This window comes from Xiphophorus maculatus, chromosome 1 (assembly GCF_002775205.1).
Source record: "Xiphophorus maculatus strain JP 163 A chromosome 1, X_maculatus-5.0-male, whole genome shotgun sequence".
NCBI classification, from domain to species: Eukaryota; Metazoa; Chordata; class Actinopteri; order Cyprinodontiformes; family Poeciliidae; genus Xiphophorus; species Xiphophorus maculatus.
The window spans coordinates 7583806-7607181 of NC_036443.1; the positions used below are offsets into that span (position 1 = coordinate 7583806).

The 23376-nt window shown below is 37.0% G+C and overlaps 1 protein-coding gene across 1 annotated transcript in view; it reads left to right on the forward strand.

Moving 5' to 3' along the window:
- Positions 1-23376, forward strand: part of nphp4 (nephrocystin 4) — a 174259-nt gene that overhangs the window by 3608 nt on the left and 147275 nt on the right. Inside the window, exons 3-4 of the mRNA XM_014473925.2 lie at positions 13975-14144; positions 16209-16273. Of these exons, the coding sequence (XP_014329411.1) occupies positions 13975-14144; positions 16209-16273 (235 nt within the window). The remainder of the gene's footprint in view (positions 1-13974; positions 14145-16208; positions 16274-23376) is intronic.

Sequence of the window (23376 nt, forward strand, 5' to 3'; positions counted from 1 at the left end):
TGTCTTAGAATGGCCCAGTCACAGTCCAGATGTAAGTCCAATAAAGAATAGTTTTTGTTTTTATTGTTATGTTTTATCACTTTGAAATACTTAAAGGACGTGTATTATAATTATTTTTGTATCATTGCTATGCCTCCAGCACCACCATTGGTTTCAGCTTCATCTTTTTCAGTGACCACTCTGCTCTCCAACACTTCATGATGACAGCCAGCCAGTAGCAGATGCAAAATCCTTATTCAACTAGGGCGGTCAGCACCACTTTTGTGCCTGCAATCTATTGCATGCACAACACGCCTACTAATTGCACCTGGAAATTTAATATTTTAAATTTAGTAATTTAGTTTCTTTGTATCCTTTTAAGTTCAGGCCCTTGGTCTCCTTACTCACGGTAGCTTTAGGTAACAGAAATCTTTACATTTCCATGTCCTTGGCATAGGCTAAGTTACTTTTTCTGGTTTATTGATTATTTTTTTTCCTCAGGTCACATGGCCCAGGAGGGTCACAAACCACAGTTTGAAGAGCTCTGGTCTAAACAGATCTGCACTGTTTCATGTAGCATATAGAACATTGATATAGTGTGGAATGGATTGATAGTAGAACAGTGGCAGGTTTTCTAAAATGCCTGAGAAAAGCTATCAGCACACATTGCATCTATGCCATAAAAGGAGGAAGAAGAGAAAAATAAAATGCTCCCTTTTTTACACAATACAATTTTTTTTAAATCCCGACTGTTTTTCAGTGACATTCTACAAAGTAGATGTTTAGCTCTTTTGATAACATATTCTTTTTTTTTCTGTGACTGCAAAAAGCCAGTCAGATGCAGAGTTGCAGTCTAACTGATGGCAGGATTTTGACATCTTGAAATCGAATAAAGTTTGACATTGCCTGCCAGAGGGGTTATTTTTTAGAGCCAACAAATATCAACAATAAAATGTAGCTCCATGTAGTGTAGTTGAAAATTTATCCGAAGGCTCCCTGTTGTTATATTTGAGCCGATATCTGGGGAGCAGCTGGGTGCCTGTGTTCTCCCTCAAACATCTGAATGTCTCTATGAATCCAGGCAGGAGGCCAGTCACCCACTGCTTTATAAATGGATCGGAGCAATGAAGAGCCTCCCCGTAGCTTCCAAATTTGAAACCTACTGAGGGCGGTACAAATTTGTCTCCTTACCTTCCAGCGTGTTTGTGTGTAAAATACACATCTTTTAGTGAAAAAGAGAGTGTTGCAAAAATCTTTTAGCAGTGACATAAATGAGTCACAGCTATGGCCCATTCTGATTTCCATTTTGCCACCATCAGTTTTCTCCATTCCCCCCCCTAACCCACCATCTGCTTGATGTTCGTTTGATCCAGCATTTTCGCTGTGCACAGCCTTACTTTGATCCACCACAATAGTCATAGCCGCCATAAAAATCCACTTGGTATCCCAATCAGCATCTAAATCCCATTATCCATCCAGGATAATAATATAAACCACATCATATCCTATAAGGATGATAAAGTAGGTCTGGCCCTTTCTCTGCCACGCGGCGAGAGCTGCAGCAGCTTTTTTCCCCCTTCTTTTTATTAGATTTGGCGCGTTGCTTTCGCGCTCATGCTCGTGTTTATGAGTGGCAAATTGCTGTTTCATATCCAAATAATGTCAGTGGGGTGGGGATTCACTCCTAAGCTGCATTAGCACGTTGAAAATTGCACCTCCCTCCCCACTCAGGCCATGATGGATTGATTTTAATATCCACAGAAAAGCAAAGATGTGCAGTGATTAAAGACAGAAAGAGAGGGAGCTCCATTTTAACTTGGTTTCATTTTTTTGTACCTCTTTTTTGTCCCTAAACAGAACTCATCACATCATTACGATGCTGCCACAAATGCAATTTATTTTTTAAGTGAGCTGCATGGGCTTGTTAAAGTGTTTTTTTTTATGGGCCAGATGCAGAAATCATAACCACTGATTGTAAAAGATCAAACCTTTGTTTAAAAAACACAAAACAGGTTTATTTTTAACCTTCATTGTCTGTACTGTTTTAGGATGTTTGATACTGTAGTAAAGCAAAGTAATTTTAATGTTGCAAAATCTTCTGAATGCTTGTTTTTTTTAGGAGCAGTTGCAGATTTGATAAAATTTGCTACAGATTTTATTATATCTTGACTCAGATCTTTTGAATGGCAGTTAAAATATTGCACTTCAGATTTGTCTTCTCTGCAGATTTGTCAGCAGAGGGCAATGTTGTGCTATCTGTACGCAGAGAAGAGAAACAAGAGGAGGAAAGGGAGAAATGTGCATCTTTTTTGCATTGTCTCTTCCTGTGATCACTCCATTTGAGCTCCCTAGCCTTTACAGAGAACCAGTGGTTTCTTCTCACATGTGCAACATTATCAGACCGACAGCTGGGCTTGGGAGGAAAAGGCCAAGCTCCGTTCATGACCAACACAAACCTCTGTTTATCTAGGTCTCCAAATGCTTCAAGTTAGGACTAGTACATCTAAAGGTTTATATGAAAGTTTTCTGTTAGAATATTGAAAGAAAAGCCTAGGGTTATGCCTTTTTAAAAACAACAAAAAACCTTCAGCAAGATGGAGTGGCATGTCTTAGATACAGATGGTGATTAAAAACACTTAGCTTCACTCGCTTATGCATCAACATAACCGTCAGCCATCAGATAGCCTTATTACATGACTTCAAAGAAGTGAGAAGCAGAAGACAGAATCTTACCGATGGGGAAAGTATTTGCATCAGTCCTGCAATTTCTCCAATTTTGTTTCGTAAGGATTTGGGTTTTTTTTTTTATTATAAAAATGAGTTGGTTTAAAGTGGGGCTTCAGTCACAGTTGTGCTGTAAAGCATGAGTTTCCACTCACTGAAAGCACGCAATATGTTGTCAAAATGAAGCTGCTGTTGCTGTAACAAAGCTCCAGTCAAAGAAGCTTTCGTTCTTTCCATTTTTTTCACCACCCTCTCTAAAAGCAAAGACATGTTCAGCTGAAGGAAAAAAGAAAATCTCTTTGAACTCAGCTGCATTTCTTTTTTTGTGTGCGATACACTGTGTTTTGCAGTCAACCATATTTTTTTTTGCTCATGTGTTTCACAGCTTGTCAAGCGTGAACATTCAGCTGTTACGTAGGAAGGAACTGTGCCCTTTGCTGCTGTGTTTAGGGAACAGGTGATTACCAAGTTCTTATGTAGGACCCCTGTTTCATTCCAGTTGGAAAGAATAGTCATTAGATAATATTTAACCTTCCTTGGCTTCAATTTTGTTTCATGGGTTAAAACTTTTAATTCTAGGTTAAATCTGGTTGTCCTGTAGCTACGGGGATTTCTATCTCTGCAGTTGGACTCTGCTCTGTGATAATCTTTTGAATTTATGATTTTTGTTATGTTTAATAGTCTACTTTTAAAATCTACAGACCTGGAGGCAAGAAACAAACATTTGCAGTAAGGGTTTTGAAGAAGAAACAGAATATTTTATTAGGATACATTTATGATTTGTTTTTGATGTTAGATGTATACTTTTTAAAAAATAATTTTATAACAAAAACCATGACATTTTCTTTAAGGAGTTAATGCTTACAGTGCATGGCAGAAGGTGTCATGCCTATTGAACCTTTTCACATTTGTCACCCTGAACTCCAATGTACTTTATAGCAATTATAATATGATACCCCAACAAAACATAGAACACAATTATGAAGTGGAGGGAAAATTATACATGTCTTAATAAAATAAAATAAAATCTGAAAAGTGTAGCATCTACTTGTATTCAGCCCCTTTGAGTCAGGGCTTTGTATGAAAACCATTAACTCAAAATCTTTTTGGGTGTATCTGCACAGCTTTGTAGCCTAAATTTCACATAATTTTAACACATGAACATGCTTTCCATTCCATTTTAGCGCTACCTGTATGTTTTGGCTCTTTAGCTTGCTGAAAAAGGAACCCATATTCCTGTGACAATTTTTTTTTGCAGCTTTTTCTTTCAGTTTTACTGTTTTGCACCATCCAACATCCCATCAACTCCGACCAACTTCCCTCTCCATGCTGAAGAAAACCATCAGCATGATGTGGCCACCACAACATGTCAGTATGGGAATGATGTGTTCAGGGTGATGCGTAACTACAGCTTTGTATGACGGTTAAATAATTTAGGTTTGGTCTCATCTTACCAGAGCACCCTCTTCTTCATGTTGTGAGAAATTGCAAACATGACTTCAATGGCTGTATATCTTACCGCGCCAAGGACAGATTTGTGGAGGACATGCCTCATAGCTGCTCCTTAAACAGTTACAGGCTTCTTGGCTACTTCTCTGATGAATGGTCTCCACACGTTGGTCAGTTTAAATTTACTATGTGCTTCTTTTTTTGCAGTCAGAGGATGACGGCACATAATCCATTGGTTTGCATTGATAAATGAGGGTCAAACTGTGTGTACAGTTGTTTTAATGTTGCAGTCACAACCTTTGGCTTAACCTTTGCTTACATTTTACACCCCATTGGTTAGTCAGCTCAGCGTTGTTCTGTAATCACTACAACAATGGAGATTTGCTGAAAGATATCAGCCTATTCATTTAGTGTGGATTCTAAAAAGTCATGCATTTCTATTTGTCTGTTTTTTGTTTAGATGATCAAGCACATTTGTATTATTGCTCAGTATTACTTGGAGCATTTGTGGGTGCATTACACTTGTTCTGTGAGTGAGTGTTGTATCTTTAAACTCCAGAGCTTTTTAACAATCTCTTATGTACCTTAAGCCGTGAATTGGAACCAGTTTGTTTATTGGAAGTATGTGAAAGTGTCACCAAATTTCATTTGTGCCCTGAGACACAAGTGTATTTTTTTTATTGCATTGCAGATTAACAAAAATAACTTCTCACGCACTTACTGTCCATGTCATTAGGCACACCTTGTGATACTGGCTAAGACCAGTTTTTGTCTTCAAAATTGCCTTAAAGATAAGAATGTTTTGACAATTGCTATTTAACTTATTTAGCACCTGCAGTCTAGATGATCATAACACCAACTTTGTGCATAAACTATACACTGGAATTTCCAGCAGGTGAAAGTAGATAGCACCAATTAAAACATTCAAATCATTTTTCTAAGCTCAACTTCCAGTCAAGATGTAAAAATAACTAGGTGAACAGATTTTTCTTATTAATAGATGTCTTTTTAGTTTTGATCTTTTCATGAGGTTTACAGATATTTTTGTCATGTGTCAAAGATCACTTGCCCAAAATGCTCTAGAGGCATCTGTTGTTCTTTATTCAGAGCTGCTAAGTGCTCAGATAAATGTCTGGCTGTAAATCATCAACCTAGATCGAATCTGAGTCTGTTCTGTTCCTTTTCTCTTCCAATTCACGGCGCTTCTCCGAGTATGAAAACCGCCTGTGCAAAAGGTCGTATGATTGATGGACAAAGGAGCTTCCATAGCACAAGGACCCGTCTCCAGCCTACCTCTGTGCTTAATTCCTTCTCCCAACTGGCATTCCACACTAAAAGATATACACTTCAATTATACATGGGGACGATGGGGTTGAAGACTGCACGCCTTGCTTGAGAACTGATCAATATTTCAGTTCCGCGGGGACCAAACACATCGTGGAGCAGCTGCTGCTTAACAGCTTTACACAGTGGAGTGGCACATCCCCTAATACACAGCTATACACTGTGGGTGTGTGTGTAGGGGTGTGTATGCACAATCAAAGGACCTGAAGGGCCCACAACAGCTACTGCTGAGGTGACAGAGAGAGATGAGAGCCTCAAGGAGGTTTTAGTTGTGTGTGTGTGTTCAATTTTAGTGTGTGTTGGGTATTCATACTTGCCTTGTATTTGACTGTTCTTTCTCCATGCCTGTCTACTTCTTCTCTTCCTGTCCCCTCTCCCCATCACATTAACACGCAAACACTCGGATTCTAAAACACACATACAAGAGATCCACACACAGCAAGCTCGTCCCAATATTTCTGCTATCAGCTCTCCCTGGGGTCTGCGCTGCCTGTTTGTGTGTGGGCATGTGTTGAGACTGAGGGGAAAGAAAAAGATTCTGCCTGTCTTGTACTTTGTTGTTCCTGGCTTTGACGTGTCAATTCCATCTTTGCCTCTTTGTGTCTGAAGTCTGGCACAGAGACACTGTTTTCTTTCCTTGTTGCCATCCTGCAGCATTTTGTTGCCCCTCCACCGTTCAGCCAGCACCCAAAGACTGTGAAACATTTCACTCAGAGTTTAGCAAATGTCAGGAGACCAAAACCTCTGTTACAAAGTAAAAAATTACCCAGCAAGCACTTCAATTTCTTGTTGGCAAAACTGTAGATGGTATAGAGTTTTGTTTGAATCAGATGGAGAACGTTTACAGATTTCTTATATCCTGTATATTGTCATTTTCTGGAACTGAAGCCAGTTTTGATAACAACTAGTAAGACTGCTAGTGTAACAAACTTGATTTAAGATAAAATAAGAAATGTTGGCAATATCGCTCAAGCTTTGTGTTTTTCTTTTTCTTTGGTATGATATCTGTGGTAAGGTTTGACCTCCTTTAAAACATTTACATTTTAATGTCTAATAGCTACAGTCAGCCTCCTGCTGGGATATATATGGAGTGATATTTCCATATGTTAAACCATGAGAATATTATCATTTTCATATGAAACTCAGTGGAGTACAGGAAAAGACTTGTGGTGTTGACAAGGAGTCCTGATATGCAGGAAATCTCCTGCATATCAATAATTTTCCAAGTGCTGTGTAACTACCCAGTGCATATAATGTTCACAAAAACAGTTGGTTTGAAAAATCTTGTCTTGTTGGTATTCTTTTTTTTTTTTTTAATTATTTTTATTCACCTGTCACACATGCAGTATGCATACCAGTCTTATCTCTCTTGCTGCAATCCAGTGACATATTGGCCACAAGGGAGCCTGAAGCCTCAATTCTTGTCATTTTCTTAGCCTCTCTATCATCCACTCTGCCATCTCTCATCTCTGCTGTGCTTGGGACTGTCACAAAATTTCACACCAAAAGGATTTGTGATACTGATACCCACTGGTTCTGTGCCTGTAAAATGACTCGCTGAATCTCTCCTCCTTTCTCTTTCACCTCCTCTATCTCTTTTCTCATCCTCATCCTGCTGCCAGACTTGTATTAGAGAGCTTCATATATAGACTTCGATATCAAAGCATTGCAGCCAAGAAACTGCCAAAAGCATTTGCTTTATTTCTGAATCTTTGATTTTAGCTGGATGACTTGAACACTTGACAGCAAAGTCCCATAGTATAGACTTTTGAGATGCAGTGAACGTAACAGTTGTCTAGCAAAAACTCATGTCCACAAGTAGAAGCTTTTTTTCCACATTTGTGAACAAAATGTGCAGCAATGTCAGTCTTGAGCTCTGGAATCTGGATATTGTATCACTAGCTAATCCAAGCATGTATATCATACATGTAACTTATTATCTTTGTCCAAGTCTCCAAGACAATGCACAGTGTTGGTCAAATTCATGGCACTGCAAGTAAAACTGTGTGAAAAGCAATAAAATTAACCCAACTTTTTAAGCAGGAGAGTTTATAGACCCAGAAGCACAAATATTACTCTTGGAAAAACAAACTCATTTGTAATATGTTTCTGTAGGTCATCCGTCACATAAAGAAGTGTTATTTGTATTACTAGACTGCACACAGTCACTGCATTTAATTATATTTTCAAATTTATTGATATTTCTTGATACTTTTTTTTAACAAACAGTGGAGTTGATTGTAAAGTTAACAATCCCGACAGTATGAACAATTTTTTGGAATTTATTGTATGAATCAAAATTCTTCGTATAGAAAATTTATCACAATAAATAATAAACGATACAATAAATGCCCACTGTTACTCCAGTCCCCATCAGACCTAACAATGTGCAAATAGGTTTTTACAAACACATGTCCTTTGTTTCTTTCCTTCTTGTTAAAATCGAATGGTTCTTATGGAGACGTGGTTTGGCTTCTCTGCTGCATTGCTCTAGAAATTATTTTTTGAAATTTATACAAACTTTTTTTTACCATCCTGCTCACTGTGTGCGGTGGTATGATGAATATGAGTCCTTTTCCAGCCCAGAGACTAGTGATGATTTTTATGTAAGTCATTTTAACACTTTGATTTTGGAACATGTATTTCCAGGTTGAGGGGTAAATTATACTCTCATAGCTGTGTCAAAGGTTCCTAATCATTCATTTAGCACCAAAAGACAAATAGTGAATCAAACGAACCTTTTATGGGTTAGGGCTGCATATGAAAAGCAAGCTCTAGGTCAGTGCAGGTTGTTATTCCATTTCCCTAAAATCATTTCTTTAAAACCATCTTAGTCTGATATGAAATTATAAAACAGCATTCTACCTTGAGAAAATTGATTATTTCAGTTAAGAAGAGGCAGACTGGCATCCAGTTTAATGACTCAGAACTGTAATTTCTTTCTTCGCTGTCGAAGGTACATACCCAAAGTAATTGAAAGAATTTTACTTGAGGTGTTTTGTTGTGCTTTAATTTTCCACAGTATTGCTTTCTCACACTTCCATTCACCTCTCGCTAGTCATAGATGGGTTCTATGTCACCCATAAATGAATCTTCTTGGCATAATGCTTCCAAAGCTGCTGACAGGTTGGTTGTTGACAGTGACTTCATACTACATGCCTCCATGTTGAAGTTATTTTAATATCACCATATTGCTCCTCTTCCATCTTGACTTAAGTTACAGCTCTTAGATATTTACCCCTGCGAGAATCAAGTGCCGCTTTGTTGCTGCAAAGCATAACCTCTCATTAAGCCAGACATATGTGGCGCCTGGTGTTGCTACAGATGCAAGCTATTTCTCTAAATGACTTCTCCCAGAAATTCAGTGGCATTCAAGTCACAAGAGCTCACAGCATTGTCTTATTGTACAGATCTGTTAAAACCTTGTTTGTATTGGTGGGGAAACGTCATGAATATTGAACTTTGAAGAAACAAACTGACTTCTGTGTTTAGTACAAACCTAGAGATGCAATTGAATGCAAAATAGAACAACCTGCATATCTTTCCAATGACCCTATTGTGTTTTTTTCCCCTTTGCATAAGAGTAGTTTTAAAGAAATATGGTCAACCCTAAAACATTAATATATGACTGAGCAGTGAGCTGGTCATGAGAGTTTCTTTCTCAGCTCCTCGCTCTGCCTCTGACACTAAATCAAATTTTAAAAATGGCCGTAATTCTCATCACAAATCTTCCGTTTTAACAAAGTAGTCTAATCAGTTCAGGTCAGCTATAATGAGCTGAATCATTTAGCATCTCAGGGAACTTTTCATAAAAAACAGTTATACACTGTAGTCTTGATTATGTTAATTCTGAGCATATTCACTGAATGAGTAATCCTTTCTATCCAGTCTGGACTTTTGGGCTCATGGCTGTTTCTTGGTCTTCTAGCTTTCTTTGGCCTGAAGGGCTACGAGACAAAGTTTACCAGTTATGTGGTGTTGTATTATACAGATATTTAAAATATGCAGCATTGTGTTATATGCCACACAAATCATTAACCTGCAAGCAAAGTACAGCTTGCCTTAACCATTTCATCATTCTCATTTTACTTTACTGACTGTGAGCTTCTTTTTGTGAAAATCTTCTGCAAATTTAGCTGCATCTGTTTCCAGGGTTTTCCTGTTTTTAATTCTAGCCTTCTCCACACCACCCTTGTCTATCTTGTAAACACAACTGGCCGAGTATATGGGTGTGTTATGTCAAGTTGCCTGTCCTCCAAAAAATCCAAAATCTGCCAGTGGAGGAGGGCACACATGCAGGGACAGCGGGAGAACCATACATGATCAACCCAGTGTGATGACTGCACACCAACTTGAAAGAAATGCACACAAAAAAAGAGGAAAAACTGCCCTTGTGGCCCAAGCATCAGACCAGCCCACTGGGAAATGTCCCGTTCCTCCTGATTACTACCTGTTTGTTAGTAAGAGATACAGTGGGACAGCGATATCTGTCCCACTGTATCTCATATGAGAATGAGGGAGCACATTCTTTATAGAGAAGAAGAGAAATCTTTAAAAATCCCTTTCATTTTAGTTTATATCTCCCCCCCAAAAACATTGACGTTACTACATATCTCTTCAATTGTATGCATGAATTTTCTGTATTATAAAAACCAGATTTGTGGGAATTGTCATTAATAACCGCAATGTTTCATTGTTACCTAAATTCTGCCAGAGATTGTCTTAACTTTCAACAATGAGAAGACAAAGGAGTTGTTTCTGAGCCTTTTTCAAAGTATTCTAAATACCCTCTAAAACCTTCAAACATTTGGCTTTTGTCCTCCAACAATCTGCTTTCATTACCAAGTCAAATGTCTCTGCATTGATTGGAGCTGTTTATCAGCTGCAGCCTGCATTGATGGAAAGCTGACACTTGGCTGAACACTTCCCACCCTTTTTTATGATGACATGGTTTGATGAGAAGGCTTGATGCTTCATTTAGTGACTTATGTAACTCAGTCATATAAGATGCAAATCCCAAATCTTTCTGCTAAAGCAGCATTTGAACACAGTGACTGAAATGAATGTAAGATGGAGTCGATGACAGTACCCTAACAAAGTGACACTTTTCTAATGAGTGCCAAGAATAAAAGAGAGCGATCTTGGGCATAAGATTGTTGTTACCCTTTCTGCTGTATCCAAACAAGCAGGTGTCCATAATTTTATACTGAGAAAGTATATTTACTGGTGGAACCCATTCAAGGTCAGACTTTGTAGGAGTAGTCCCATCTTTCTAGATTTGAGCATGCTGTGCCCAGAGAAATTACAGAAATCCCTGAAGCTTCATTTTAGACTCTTTATTTATCTGCATGTTTAACTTCTCGTAACAGCACAGGTATATAAAAACTGAATTAATCTGGCTTCAGTATATCAATTCAGAACAACAAAATTAAACTTCAGTTAAACACAAGTCAATTTAGTCCAGTTCAGCAAAGGTTTGGATGAATATAATAATGTTTCAGTTCACGCCAACAAATTTGATTACCTTCAGTAGGATTAAGAAACATAAATTAAGAAGTTCTATAATGAACACAAAGCATGGTGATAAATATTTCATTTCATTCCATATCTAGCCCTAGGGATGGAGGGGTTGGCATAGAGAAGGAAAACTATCTTGTAATAAAAAAAACAACAAAAATAAAACACCTCTGGCAGAACCAGACTCCGAAATGGTGCTGCTGTCTGACTTGACCACCTGAGAACTGAAGTACAGTTATGGGCCAACAACAAATACAAATATACTTGCTGAAAAACAGAAAAATGATCTGTAGCATCTATTTGATGATATTGCATTAAAATCATTTTTTCTCTCAAGCTTAGATCAAACTTTACAAAGTTTGATCTAAGCAAGTCAGAAGACTTGTGGGAAAATGCCCTTCAGACCAGATGAAACCAAAGTGTAGAAGTTTGGCCAAAATATGAACAAATGTGATGAAAACCAAACATAGCATTATGCATTAACACCTTGTCGCTGAATCAGTTCTGAGTTCCTCTATAGGCTACAGTGATAAGTAGGACCAAATGTCTGACAAACAAATGATCTCAAGCAGTTGATTTGTGAACAGTAGGAGTTAAAAGGGACTCCACCAGAGCTGCCTTCTTCTGTTATGTATTAATGAGAATCATGTCAAACAAAAACTAAACAATATTGTGAATTATATGCAACTCACTTCTGGAAAAAGACATGGTGGGCCTCCTGCTACATTATTTTTCATAGAACAGAACCGGCTTAGATTTTGTTGTCAATGTTAGGTTAGAACTGATAAAGGATCTTGGTGAGATGAGTTTAATTGTATTATCTTCACAACTTTTGTTTATATTTTGTATAAACAATCTTCTTTGCAGGAGACGTTGCTGTTAATGTAAAAAAAAAAAAAATTGCAGACAAAATAAACTATATCACAGCGTCAGGAGAACTTTACTCTGTATGTTGTACTCTTTTTTTTTTTTTTTTTTTTTTTTTTTGAAGTTCTTGTATTTGGAAAAATACTAGTCTTACTAGATGGTGTCTGTAAAAGGAAAAAAAGAAAAAAATAGAAGTAAAAAAGCCCCTTCTGCAGTTTGTGTTATTTTACATGTGGGTTATATGAACCTTTTTGCACCTGAAGTTACAGAGGGCTTGGAGAATTTCTTTATTTATAGGGTAGCTCAGATTAACTTATTTTCTGACAATGTCATCATGGTATTGTTGGTGATTTAGAAAAATAACTTGAGTTGTTCCCCACAACCAGTGGATCAGAGAGAATTTATAGGTCTCCTTATGCTATTCAGACCTTTGTGCTGTGTGAAACAGGGTGGCTCTGGCACAGGAACGCCATTATTTCCAATTTGAGCACATCAGAGCCTGTATACAATTGCATCTACCTTGCACATACAACAAAAAGGCTCCCAAAAGGTATTACCATCTCTGAGCTTGTACAGAAATAGCAGGTCAATGCAACTCATCCACATCCTGAAAGGAAAATTTGTTGATTTCTGTTCCTTTAGGATGATATCAACAATCGTATTGATTTGTCCCAAACATCAAAGCTCAAAAGAGTGCAACAGCTGTAATAAAATTAGCTGATTCATCTTTCTAAGATAAGGATATTCTTTATTAAGTAGCAAGATACACGACTAAAATGGAGATAAATCGATCCAGCAAAGTTGCTAATTTTTTTTTTTTTGTGCACGTCTCTACTTAAATTCCTTACAGTTTTGTCACAACAGCTTTCACTGTATTCTATTGCATGTCTAATGTGAATCTGCAGTGTCCTTGGGATATTAGGAATTACCTTCCAAATGCTACACTGGTGTTATGTTTTTATTTTGAATGTCCCTGAACTGCTCAAATGACAGCAACAGTTGATGCTTCCAGCCAAACAAAGTACCCTGGGACAGTGCACCATCTGTCCTTGTTTATAGGTCATTTCCCTGATGTAATTTTCAACATGCTGTTTATTGGTCATTATTATTATTTTATATGTCATCTTCATCATGCTTCTTTCATCAGTGTGCTCAATCCCACTCAGGCTCAAAGAAAACAAGTCGTTTCTGTGTGTCTGTATTCTTTTCCTTTATTCTTATTTGCCAGATCATAATTTGTTTTCTTTATTGCAAGGATGCAATATACCCTGCTCACATATAAAATCATGGGATTGTGTATCAGTGCCCTTGGCTAACACAGTCCACCCTTCTGTGATGGCAGAAATAATGTAGACAAGGACATTAATATTTTAACACAACATATGTGGCCTTGCAGACCAAACCTTTTCCATCCTATCGTACTCTGTAACTATCACAAACACATGGCTAAAGATGTATTATGATGGACAGCTAAAGGTGTTAATGAGCTGGCTCCAGTGCCGAATGTGTGAGTTTTTAAAAAGAAGAGAACCTGTGCAGTAATTAGAATATTTTTGCTGGAAAACTAGGTCATAAATATGCTTGAACCGCTTTAATGTTGATTATTCTCAGTACAAGAGTGTTTTTTTTAAAGTGTTGTGAACAGGAATGACAAAATAGTAAAAGCACCTAAGAGACAAGCTCTTCTGCATGTCGGCACATTTGGGCCTTTGTACAAATGAAAGAAAACATGAACTGTGCAAGGCGAAAAATAAACTGCAAAACAGAAACCTCTCAAATTATGAGATGGAAACCATGTATATGTACCTTGAATTCTTGGAAAGTCTTGGAGGATTTGTCACTTTTCGTCCCAAATCAATTTACAATCTCAGAAAAAGTGTGTTTTTACTTACTAATTTCTTATTTTACAGTTAGTGAATATTTTACCTTCAATATTGTATACTTATTGTCTTTAATTTTGAAAAACTTTAATATTTATTGCAAATGTATGGCTTTTGTCTTTAAGATATGGGAAATTAATCTCAAAGCATTCTGAACGACTAAACGCTGTAAGTTAGATAATCTCCTTTGGTGTTCCATGTGTTTATTTCTCAGGTTTTGTACCTGCATACGTCCTTGCTGTTGCCCAGCACTCTGGTCGTTGTGGAGCTAGTGTCGCTATCAACCAAACCAGACGGCTCCTATCTGTCTCTGGGGAGAGGCTTCAGCATTCTGGAGCTTTTTACCAACAGACCAGAGGGTCCAGGTACTAATGGAGACAGAAGGTGATTATTGAACTCTTAATTACCACATACATGGATTAATGAGCCTTCTCATTAGGACACAAAGGACAGGTGTATTTATAATGCAGGAGGTTGATGCTTTCTGTCCAGCCAGGTTGTTTGGTCCTGTAATGTACATGTTTTTAGTAATTGTAAAAAATAGTTCTAATATTTGAGTTTTTCACAGCATCCACGAAAGAAATGCTATTATCCCTGTGGGGTTTAAAGCCACCTCAGTCTGCTCTGGTGTTGGACAGTTTAATTAAATGTAGCTGGCATGATAACAGACACATTTAATATTGAGAAGGTTATAGGCTCACAATATTAAAACATGACGTTAAACTGAAGCCTGTCTCTAAAAATGCCACGTTGCCACCAAGAGGATGGAACTTCATATGGAAAGATGAAGCTATTGTTATGAGTTATTAATATAAAATAATGCTTTAAGCTTAGATGCCCTGTTTTGGCTGACAACATGGATTTTAAAAACATATGTAAGGTGCCCTCTGCACTTTTAAATCATTTATATGACTGCATCTTTATCAGGTAGAAAACAATGGAAAAAAGTCACCTGTTAAGAGCAACTTTAAGCTCTTCAAAGAGATAGGATTATTAATGGCTGCAAAGATTGCTGCTATATAATTTTCTATTTAGCATCTGGTTAGTGATTGATGCTGCAAGACACTGGAGAGGTTTTGAACCTCTTCCATTCAGATATCTGTGACTGAAGTCCAGTATTGGTCTGTTCCGGCCAATTCACCCACATCAATTAATGAGAGGAACTGCAGCGATCCCAATGTGGGTTCCCCTTTAGATTTTTAATTGGTGCTGAACTAAAGGCATGTTTTAAGGAATCTGGGCTTCTTTTGACAATTTTTAGCTCGCAATCTAAAAACCTTAGACTAAACCTAGAAGTAGATGACTCTACTTTAAATTGTTTCTCAAAAACACAGTTTTGAGATTTACAAAAGCTTTATTCTATTTATGAAAACAACAACAACAAAAAAAAAAAATTATGTTTTTCTTTGCCATTGGGACTAATTCAGATCGTGGAAAGTAGGGAAACAGTCATACTTTTACCAAAGGTATTCCATCACTCATTCAAATAATTTAATTCAGGTATTCTTATACCTTCCATAGCAACTGGTGAATAAAATCAAGCACTTAGGCTTGCAGACTACTTCTGCAAATCACTGAAAGAATGGAAGCGATTAGGAACAAGAGACACTTAGCCATGAAGAATCACAGAGCGGGGTCAGACAAAACATGGCAACTCTTAGTTTTCCTAAAAAAAACTGTTCTTGTTCTTGTAAACCTAATATTGTGTATTGTCTTTGTTGGTGATTGTTACAACCGTTAATATTGTGAAAAATTGTGACCACAAAAATGATCAGTATCTTGTTGGAGAACCAAAATTCACTCTGATTTACTTTTCTCCTAATAGTTTTGAAGGGAAGCAATAAGCCTTATGTCCTACTTAAAGCTTTTTACATGATTTTCATTGTCTTGCTGTCTTACTGTGTTTGCCATGTTGGTTTTTGTTTACAATAGTATTTGATAGGTTTCTAATTTTTTAGTCCTTCCTGTCATTCTGCTGCCTCTTCAGTCAGCCTCTCATTAGATGAACTGACCCCAAATCCCCCCTGTCAGACGGCAGTTGGTGAAAGCAGCTATCTTGCCACAAACTGTACTGCAACCTAAATTACCTTTGCATTACAGCATGTATAACTGATTTCCTTCTGCATGATAGCAGGTTTGGAGGAACATCTAAATAACTGTATTTCAGTTGGACTCTAAGAAGGTGGAAGGTTGTCTTTTTAGCAAGGCTTCTTAATTATGCAGAGCACTACCTCAACAGTAACCGTTTCTGGCTGAAAGCAGGCAGACTAAGACATGAGAAGCACAACCTATCTGATTACTGGCGAATGTAATACTTTGATCCCCAGCTTTCCTAATGATGCAATCGGTGCAATGCCCTTAAAAACGGGTCAAGTGCTAAATTAAGATTGTCAGATCTACTATAGCTTGCAGGCCTGCTTTTAAGATCTGTTCCACTTTATTCCATAGGCTGAATCTACACCATGGATCACCAAGAGGCCTCCTCCACCCCTCACTGAAGGACTCAGTTGACTGTAAGAATAATTTGGCAATCATTTTTCTAGATTAATACATGCAGGATTTAGGGGCATCTATTTCCAAGGTGGTAAGGCTTCTTTTGTTTTCTGAGGTGGAAAAAGACACATCCACATTATCTTTAGCCATGTGATATCATTCAAAGTCAAGATGGCAAATGCTTAGGACAGTAAATAAATGACTGCTTACTTTAAAATGACTTTTAAAATGCTTATACCTCTTGATTCACCATTTTTAGCTATACCATGCTTAGAGAAGCCAACTGCTTGTAGCCTGCCTCTTCCAGATTTGGAAAGTTATTGTCAGACCTTTGGATGAGAGATGATTTTTGTCCTTGAATATCTGATTCAGCTTAATTTAAAATTTGGGAATTTTTTTTTAACTACTTAGCTACTTATGAGGCTCATGGTTGGTTTTGATATGTCAATGGTTGGCTTAAAACCAGGGCTATGAATTACAAAACACTGCTGTGCCTTACCGTGTGAATAACATTGTGCCCACCGAGAGCCAGACTTCCTGTCTTGGCTATCATGTCACATGAATATTAGAAAGCTTGCTCTCAAACGGACTCTTATGCTCTCTGAATTATTCAGTGTCAGCCTGTTGTTTAGTGGAATGCTGCTTCTCTGTTTTACGAGTCATGTTGCTGGTATTCTTGTTTACCTTTAGATGGTTTAGACCCCTTTTTATCACTTTAACTTTCATCCACTGTGGCAAAGGTGCATGGTTTTTATCTTTTCACTGTGAAATACTCGGGTGTCTTATGTCTAAAGACTGCATGATGTTAAAGTGAATCTGTTGTTATGGTGGTAGTTTCCTTCCCGATTGTGTGAAAGAATTCTGAAGGGAAAAAAAATCCCTGAGGGTCAAACTTTTTATTTATTTAATTTGTAATAAGTTCAACATTATACAATTTGGCCTTAGAGAAGGAAAAGTACATTGTTGATGTGCTGCAGCTACAATTGAGGTTAAAAGTTGAATTTAATAACAGTGACACAATTATAAACATAAATTGTTATACATCTCCTATCATAGTCCAATTTCAAGCATTCAACATAATCATTATGCTGCTGGTGTCTGTCACATTGTCTGTATGAAAACCTATTGGTCAAGACATTATTTTTTACAGTGAGTATTGTAGTTCTACATCATTCTTCATTCTTTTGCATTCAGAATAACTCTCATGACCTTTACTGAGACCTACTCTCAGACTTTTTTTAAATATTTGAAGTTATCGACAGACAAAAACAAATCTCATTCTAAAACCCCATCAGGACTAGTTCATAGACATTTGACAGAATGAAAAGGCAGAGTTAACATTATATAGTATATAGTTGCATGGAATATATAAATATACACCTTTTTGAAAGGAGACTAACAAAAATGTAAATAATCCCTGCTTTGATATGTAATAATTGGCTAATGCTGTTTCTTTCTTCCTGACAGCTGTTCATAGACTTTCCTCAGTTTATTAAATTTCTGCAGCTCTCACAGGGGTTTTAACAATGAGTTGCACACTGATTTATCAGCTTTAAGTCCACTCTTAATATTTATAATTCCTGACACATGGTTGGATTTTACCATGACTTAATGGTACACCGCAATCTGTTCATTTGTCCAACTCATACGGTGAACTGATTCATAACTTTACATTTTGATTACGTAGCTTCATGGCTTCCAAAACATATTTTTAGTTTTATTGCTTAAATTTGAATTAAAATCATTTATGACTACAATTGACTATGACTACCTATTTATGAGATATGTTTTGTCGGCAGTCAGTAAATCATGACAAAACATGTTTTACTGGAAGAAAACTCCAGTGACATAAAACATCTCTGCCAAAGCACTAACTGATTGAAGTTTGTGTCGCCCATATGGCACCTTTCCTTTCCTCTTCAGATGGCAGCCTCCTGTCGTCACCATATTCTGTAGCGTGACTAAGTCTGAGATGCTCATCAAGGTTAGTGCTATTGGCATAACACCTCACAGTATTCCTCCATGATTTGCATAAAGCACTGGTTCTGGTTTATCAATTGGAAAAGTCTTTTAGCTCCGTTCAAAAAAATACACAGTATGACCCCTAAAAAGTCACCACCCAAATTTAACTGAACAAATAGGTAAGTTATTTAACCCCAGTTGATACAATAAGTAACTTCTCACATTTGATTAACCCTCTATGGCATGACTTTTTATTTTTGTGGGGAAGAAATATTTTCCTGCATTCTTTGGGAGCTTGGTGGTCCCTAATTACATGTCAATCATAAAATCGGACTCTGACACCTCCTGGAACCAGATTTGGGTTTGTTGCCTCAGGGTAACATTGGTCTAGAACACCAAGATTGTCTACACTGATTATGAGAAATGAAATACAAATCAAACAAAAACTATATTCATAAAAGAACTATTTTTTGGACAAAAATATGTCAAAAATCATGCCCCCCAAAAAATAAAATAAAGGAGCAATGTGAGGTACAGCTATGTGGTTTGTTGCCTGAGGGCAACGCCATGCCATAGAGGGTTAACAGATATGTGGAAAAGCGTCCTGTGGTCATGGAAAATATGTTAATCTGTTTTAAGATTAACATTTTGCATCCCAATAATTTGGGATGCATGAGGCATAGAAAATATCTAAGAAGTTTGCAGGAACTACTAAAATTGGGTTGAGAACTGTCCAATGCATTATTATGCATTATAATGGAAGGATAGGGAGGAACCATTATCTTTGAGGAAAAAATGTGGCTGGAAAAAAAAATAAAACCTGAATGACCGAGATCAGTGATCACTTAAACCTTTGGTGACACCAAATCGAAGACAAACAAAAGTAGAACTGTTTAATATTGAAAGTGAAAGAATTTTTCTACACAATGTGGAGGGAATTCAAGTGATTCGAACTGTAGCCATGAGAAAACCACTAGTCAGTGAGGCTAACTGATTAGTTTGCAAGAGAGCATAAAGCCTGGACTCTAGCACGAGACATTGTTTTCACACATGGATCGGCCACTACAGAGTTCAGATCTTAAGCCCATTAAGATTCGTTGTGATGTTCTGGAGAAGGCTTTGCTCAGTGGTTGGACTCTCCCATCATCAATACAAGATCTTGGTGAAATATTTATGCAACACTGGATGGAAATAAATCCTTTGACATTGCATAAGCTTATCGAAACAATGCCACAGCAGATAAATGCTCTCATCAAAGTTAAAGGCGAGTGTGAAGCCTTTTTGTCTTTAGTGGCGACTTTTCTTTGTTCAGGCAGTGAACTTGAACTCGGGAATAAGAATCCTTTTTTGCCTTTCAGGGTAGTAGTCAGCCCATCTCTTATACAAAGTGTAAAAACTCTAAAATAATTTCCAATCATAACAGTAAGAGGCTTACTCACTGTAGTAGATTATGTATACGGCTACTTTCCTGTTTTAGTCCCAACAATACTTTTAAACATTTTCCCCTAAAAGCACCTAGAAAACACCTGTAAAAAAACTTTTTGTTAAAAAAAAAAAAAAAAAAAAAAAAAAATATATATATATATATATATATATATATATATATAATATATCTTACTTTTTCGATAAACTTCAAATTACTCTACTTGTTATACCTGGCAAATCTAAAGGATCAGGTTCGTTATGTAGAAGCCACGAAAGGTTGAGTTTGCAATTATGACTACTTTAAAAGTTTTTTCAAATGTTTAAGTTGTTTGTATAATTTAGAGAAAACCGTGCTTGTTTCATCGTGTTATGTAAATAACATTAAAAACAGCCCTTTGAAGATTATGATTTGTCAAAACAAGACAAACTTTCTTTTCTTTTTTTCTTCATGAGATGAACATTTTGAAAAAAAAACCCAAACCAAGTAGCTTTTGTGTTGCATCTAGTTTCATCATTAAGTAATAAGCTATCATGACTCTTGGGCGTGCTCTATAACCTTAAGGCAACACATGCATATCTAACACTGTTGGCTTGATGTTCCTTGATGAGAAATTCTCGTTTTCAGTCGGTTGACGTTGTTCCCGTTCTTGTTTCTTATAGGCATTTTTGATTTTAAAGTGAAATAAAAAAAACTAAATATTTCAATTTATCCAAAAAGACTTTTTTTGAAGCGCTTTTTTTCAAAGGTACTTCCATAATAAAATTATCAGAGCAGATAGCTTCATAAGTTTGCGATAACTTTTATCTGAAGATAATGAGGATAATAAGTGATAATTGTTCATATCCCTCAAACAGTTTAAGGGATATGAGTACTTTTGCAAGGCGCTGTTTGTAAGAAGCTTTGTTGTTGAGAAATAGAAATGAAACCTGTGTCTTACTCTTTAAACTTTGGTGCTTGTTTCCTTTACAAGGGCAGCTGTGTTAGTCCACAGGAGATCTCTGGTAGGTCGGCATTTATCCACTGACTGCGGTAAAATGTAGCGTTTGTGTTTACAGCACACAAGAAAGTGCCACAACATTCAGCAAATCAGACAGAAAGAAAAGGTCAAATAAGGAGAATGTTTTGCCTCCTGGAAGGCATTGTTATGATTTTTGCATAAGAAAATGTGTTCATGTTTTTTTTTCTCACTGTGAAACTAAAGGAAAATAAATAATCTCAGTGAGTGCATTGTGTGTGTGCAAAGTGACAAACTATGTAAAAAGTTTTAAGATCAGGTTGTGCTGAATGAATGCACAATGTAAAAGGAATGTGACAGAACTTGATTGGAAACCAATGGCACAAACATACATGTCAACATTCCCTGGTCCGATCCAGAATATTGATGAAGTAATCCAGCTTAAAATGCTGTTTACTTTGGACTCTTGTTTTCTGAAAATATTTTGTCTGGAAGCCCAAAAGGATAAAGCATAGCAATTTTTGCATTTCTTTGTTCAGCCTTCCTGTTGTCTACTGAAAGTCTTACTCTTCCTTGCTGTAACAGTGCCTGAAAGAGTCCCAGATATTAAAAGAGAGCTATTATTTTGGGCTTCACAAGCCACCGTTGCTTGGCAGCATGTTGGCCAGGATACCCAGACCATCTCATTGTCTTTGGCTTGCAGCGTTGAATGAGCTGCTCTTGACATTTAAAATGGTATTGCAGTTGTAAATACCGGGACGTGTGTTCTGTTAACATTCATGACAGAAATGACATCCAATGTTTGTTTTTTCTGTACTGTGATCTGTCCCACTCCCATCATTTTGGTTGGTCGAAGCAATGATTGTGGCTTTTATTTTTTACTAATGGTAATCCACTTGCAACAAAGCACAATGTGAAATCAAACTGCACCAAACTAAAAACATAATTCTGTTTTTGGTTCAAACCAAAGAAGTGGACCAAAGAACTTTTTTTGACAGAGGAGGCCGATATACCAAGTTATTTCTTGCTCTCCTTGTTTTCAGGCAATAATGTGGGTTTCAGTCTTTTTCAGTCTTCAATTTACTTCTTTAGAGAACTTCAAAGAAACTTTTTACATACACCTCTAAGCTTCCCCTTATTCTATAAAAAAATACAGAATAATCCTTGCCCCCATTAATGAAAACAGTCATGCCGGTATTCCTGCTAGTTCCTCTGGGCTTGTATAGAAGCGTAGCCAAAAAGTAGAATTTTAGATCTCCGTTTATAAATACTATCAGATCTTCCATCATATTTGCCCTTCCAGTCATGGAATGTCAATAATTGAAGTTATTTGTTGGAAAAGAAATCCAAGAAATTGCACTTATTTTATTTAGTCATAAAGAACTGTGTGTGGATGTGCAGGAATGATATATTAATAGATTCCAGAAAAGAATCTATTAATTCTTTTCTGCATCTTGGGTGGGATGCAGTGTAGGTTCTACCAAGTGGTGTTTATGCCCTGCCAGTCACTAGCTTGGTTTTATAAAAGCACACACAGAAGCAAAGACACTGTCTGTCTGTCTGTCTGTCTGTCTGTCTGTCTGTCTGTCTGTCTGTCTGTCTGTCTGTCTGTCTGTCTGTCTTTACAAGTACTTTGAATGAAAAATGAATGGAAGTCAATGCAGTTTTATATATTAATTTCAAAAACGGCACTACTCTTTTTGTAGCGCTCTTTGGGCCCAACAAGGAACAGCGGCTCCTCACGGCGTAGTATTTGATTGAAAAATGGGCCTCACAATGTAAGAAATGCTAACAACACACAGACTCCAAAGCACACTTCTCTCTTGAAAATATTGCCTTTCATAGACAGGTTAAGAGCAGGAACACAAAATGATGAAATGTCCAAATTCTCAATAGTGAGTCAAAATGCAATTATCATTGTTCCTTAAATGTTATTACTTTAGATAATTCCATCTGTACCTGAGGACTGAGCTCAAATACAGTGACTATTCTCATAAACTCAGGGAGAACTGGCTGTTGGTTTTGATGCTGACAGAAAAAGAAGCTTAAGTAAAAAGATAGACTAATCCTGGCAGACAAATCAAAATTCTGTCCAGGCCTTCAGACAGAAAAGGAGGGATGACAACAGGAAAAAAGTTGCATAAAGTTTATTGCATCCAGGGATGCAAAAACAGGAGGGAGAAGAAAGTGCAAAAGGAGGCATAAACACATTGGTTTGATCTGAGCTTCTCTTCTTATCAACTGGGAGGAAAGGGGAAGGAACAGAAAAAAGACTAAATCAGAAGGAAGGGGGGAGGGCAACTCTGGAGACCTCTTAATGTGTTAAACAGATGGTAGTTTGTGTTCACATTAGCATATCTTTATCTTGTGCCATAGAATAATGCATTCACTTTGTGTGTAGGGGAAGAAAAGAGTGCTGTGACATGTTTTGTTTCTGGTGAACAAAAATGCTTCCTTGTAATGAAGATGAAGAAACACTTTGGCTTGTTTAACATGGTTTTTATTCATACATTCCTCTTCATCACCTACACAAAACTTACTACTTCTTCAGTGAACTTCAAAGGAATCCTTTACTTGTACCGGCTGAACAGCTATGGTTTATGTTTTCAATTCTGTGAACAAGTATGATCTGTTTTGCTTTATCCACACACAGCATACGTTTGTTGCTGACATGAAACATGTGATTTAAGATTTAAGTATTAACCATTGCTGATTTTAGATTAAAATAATTGTTTATGCATAAGTCCAACATAAATGGTATTGAAGGAAGTGTTTATCAA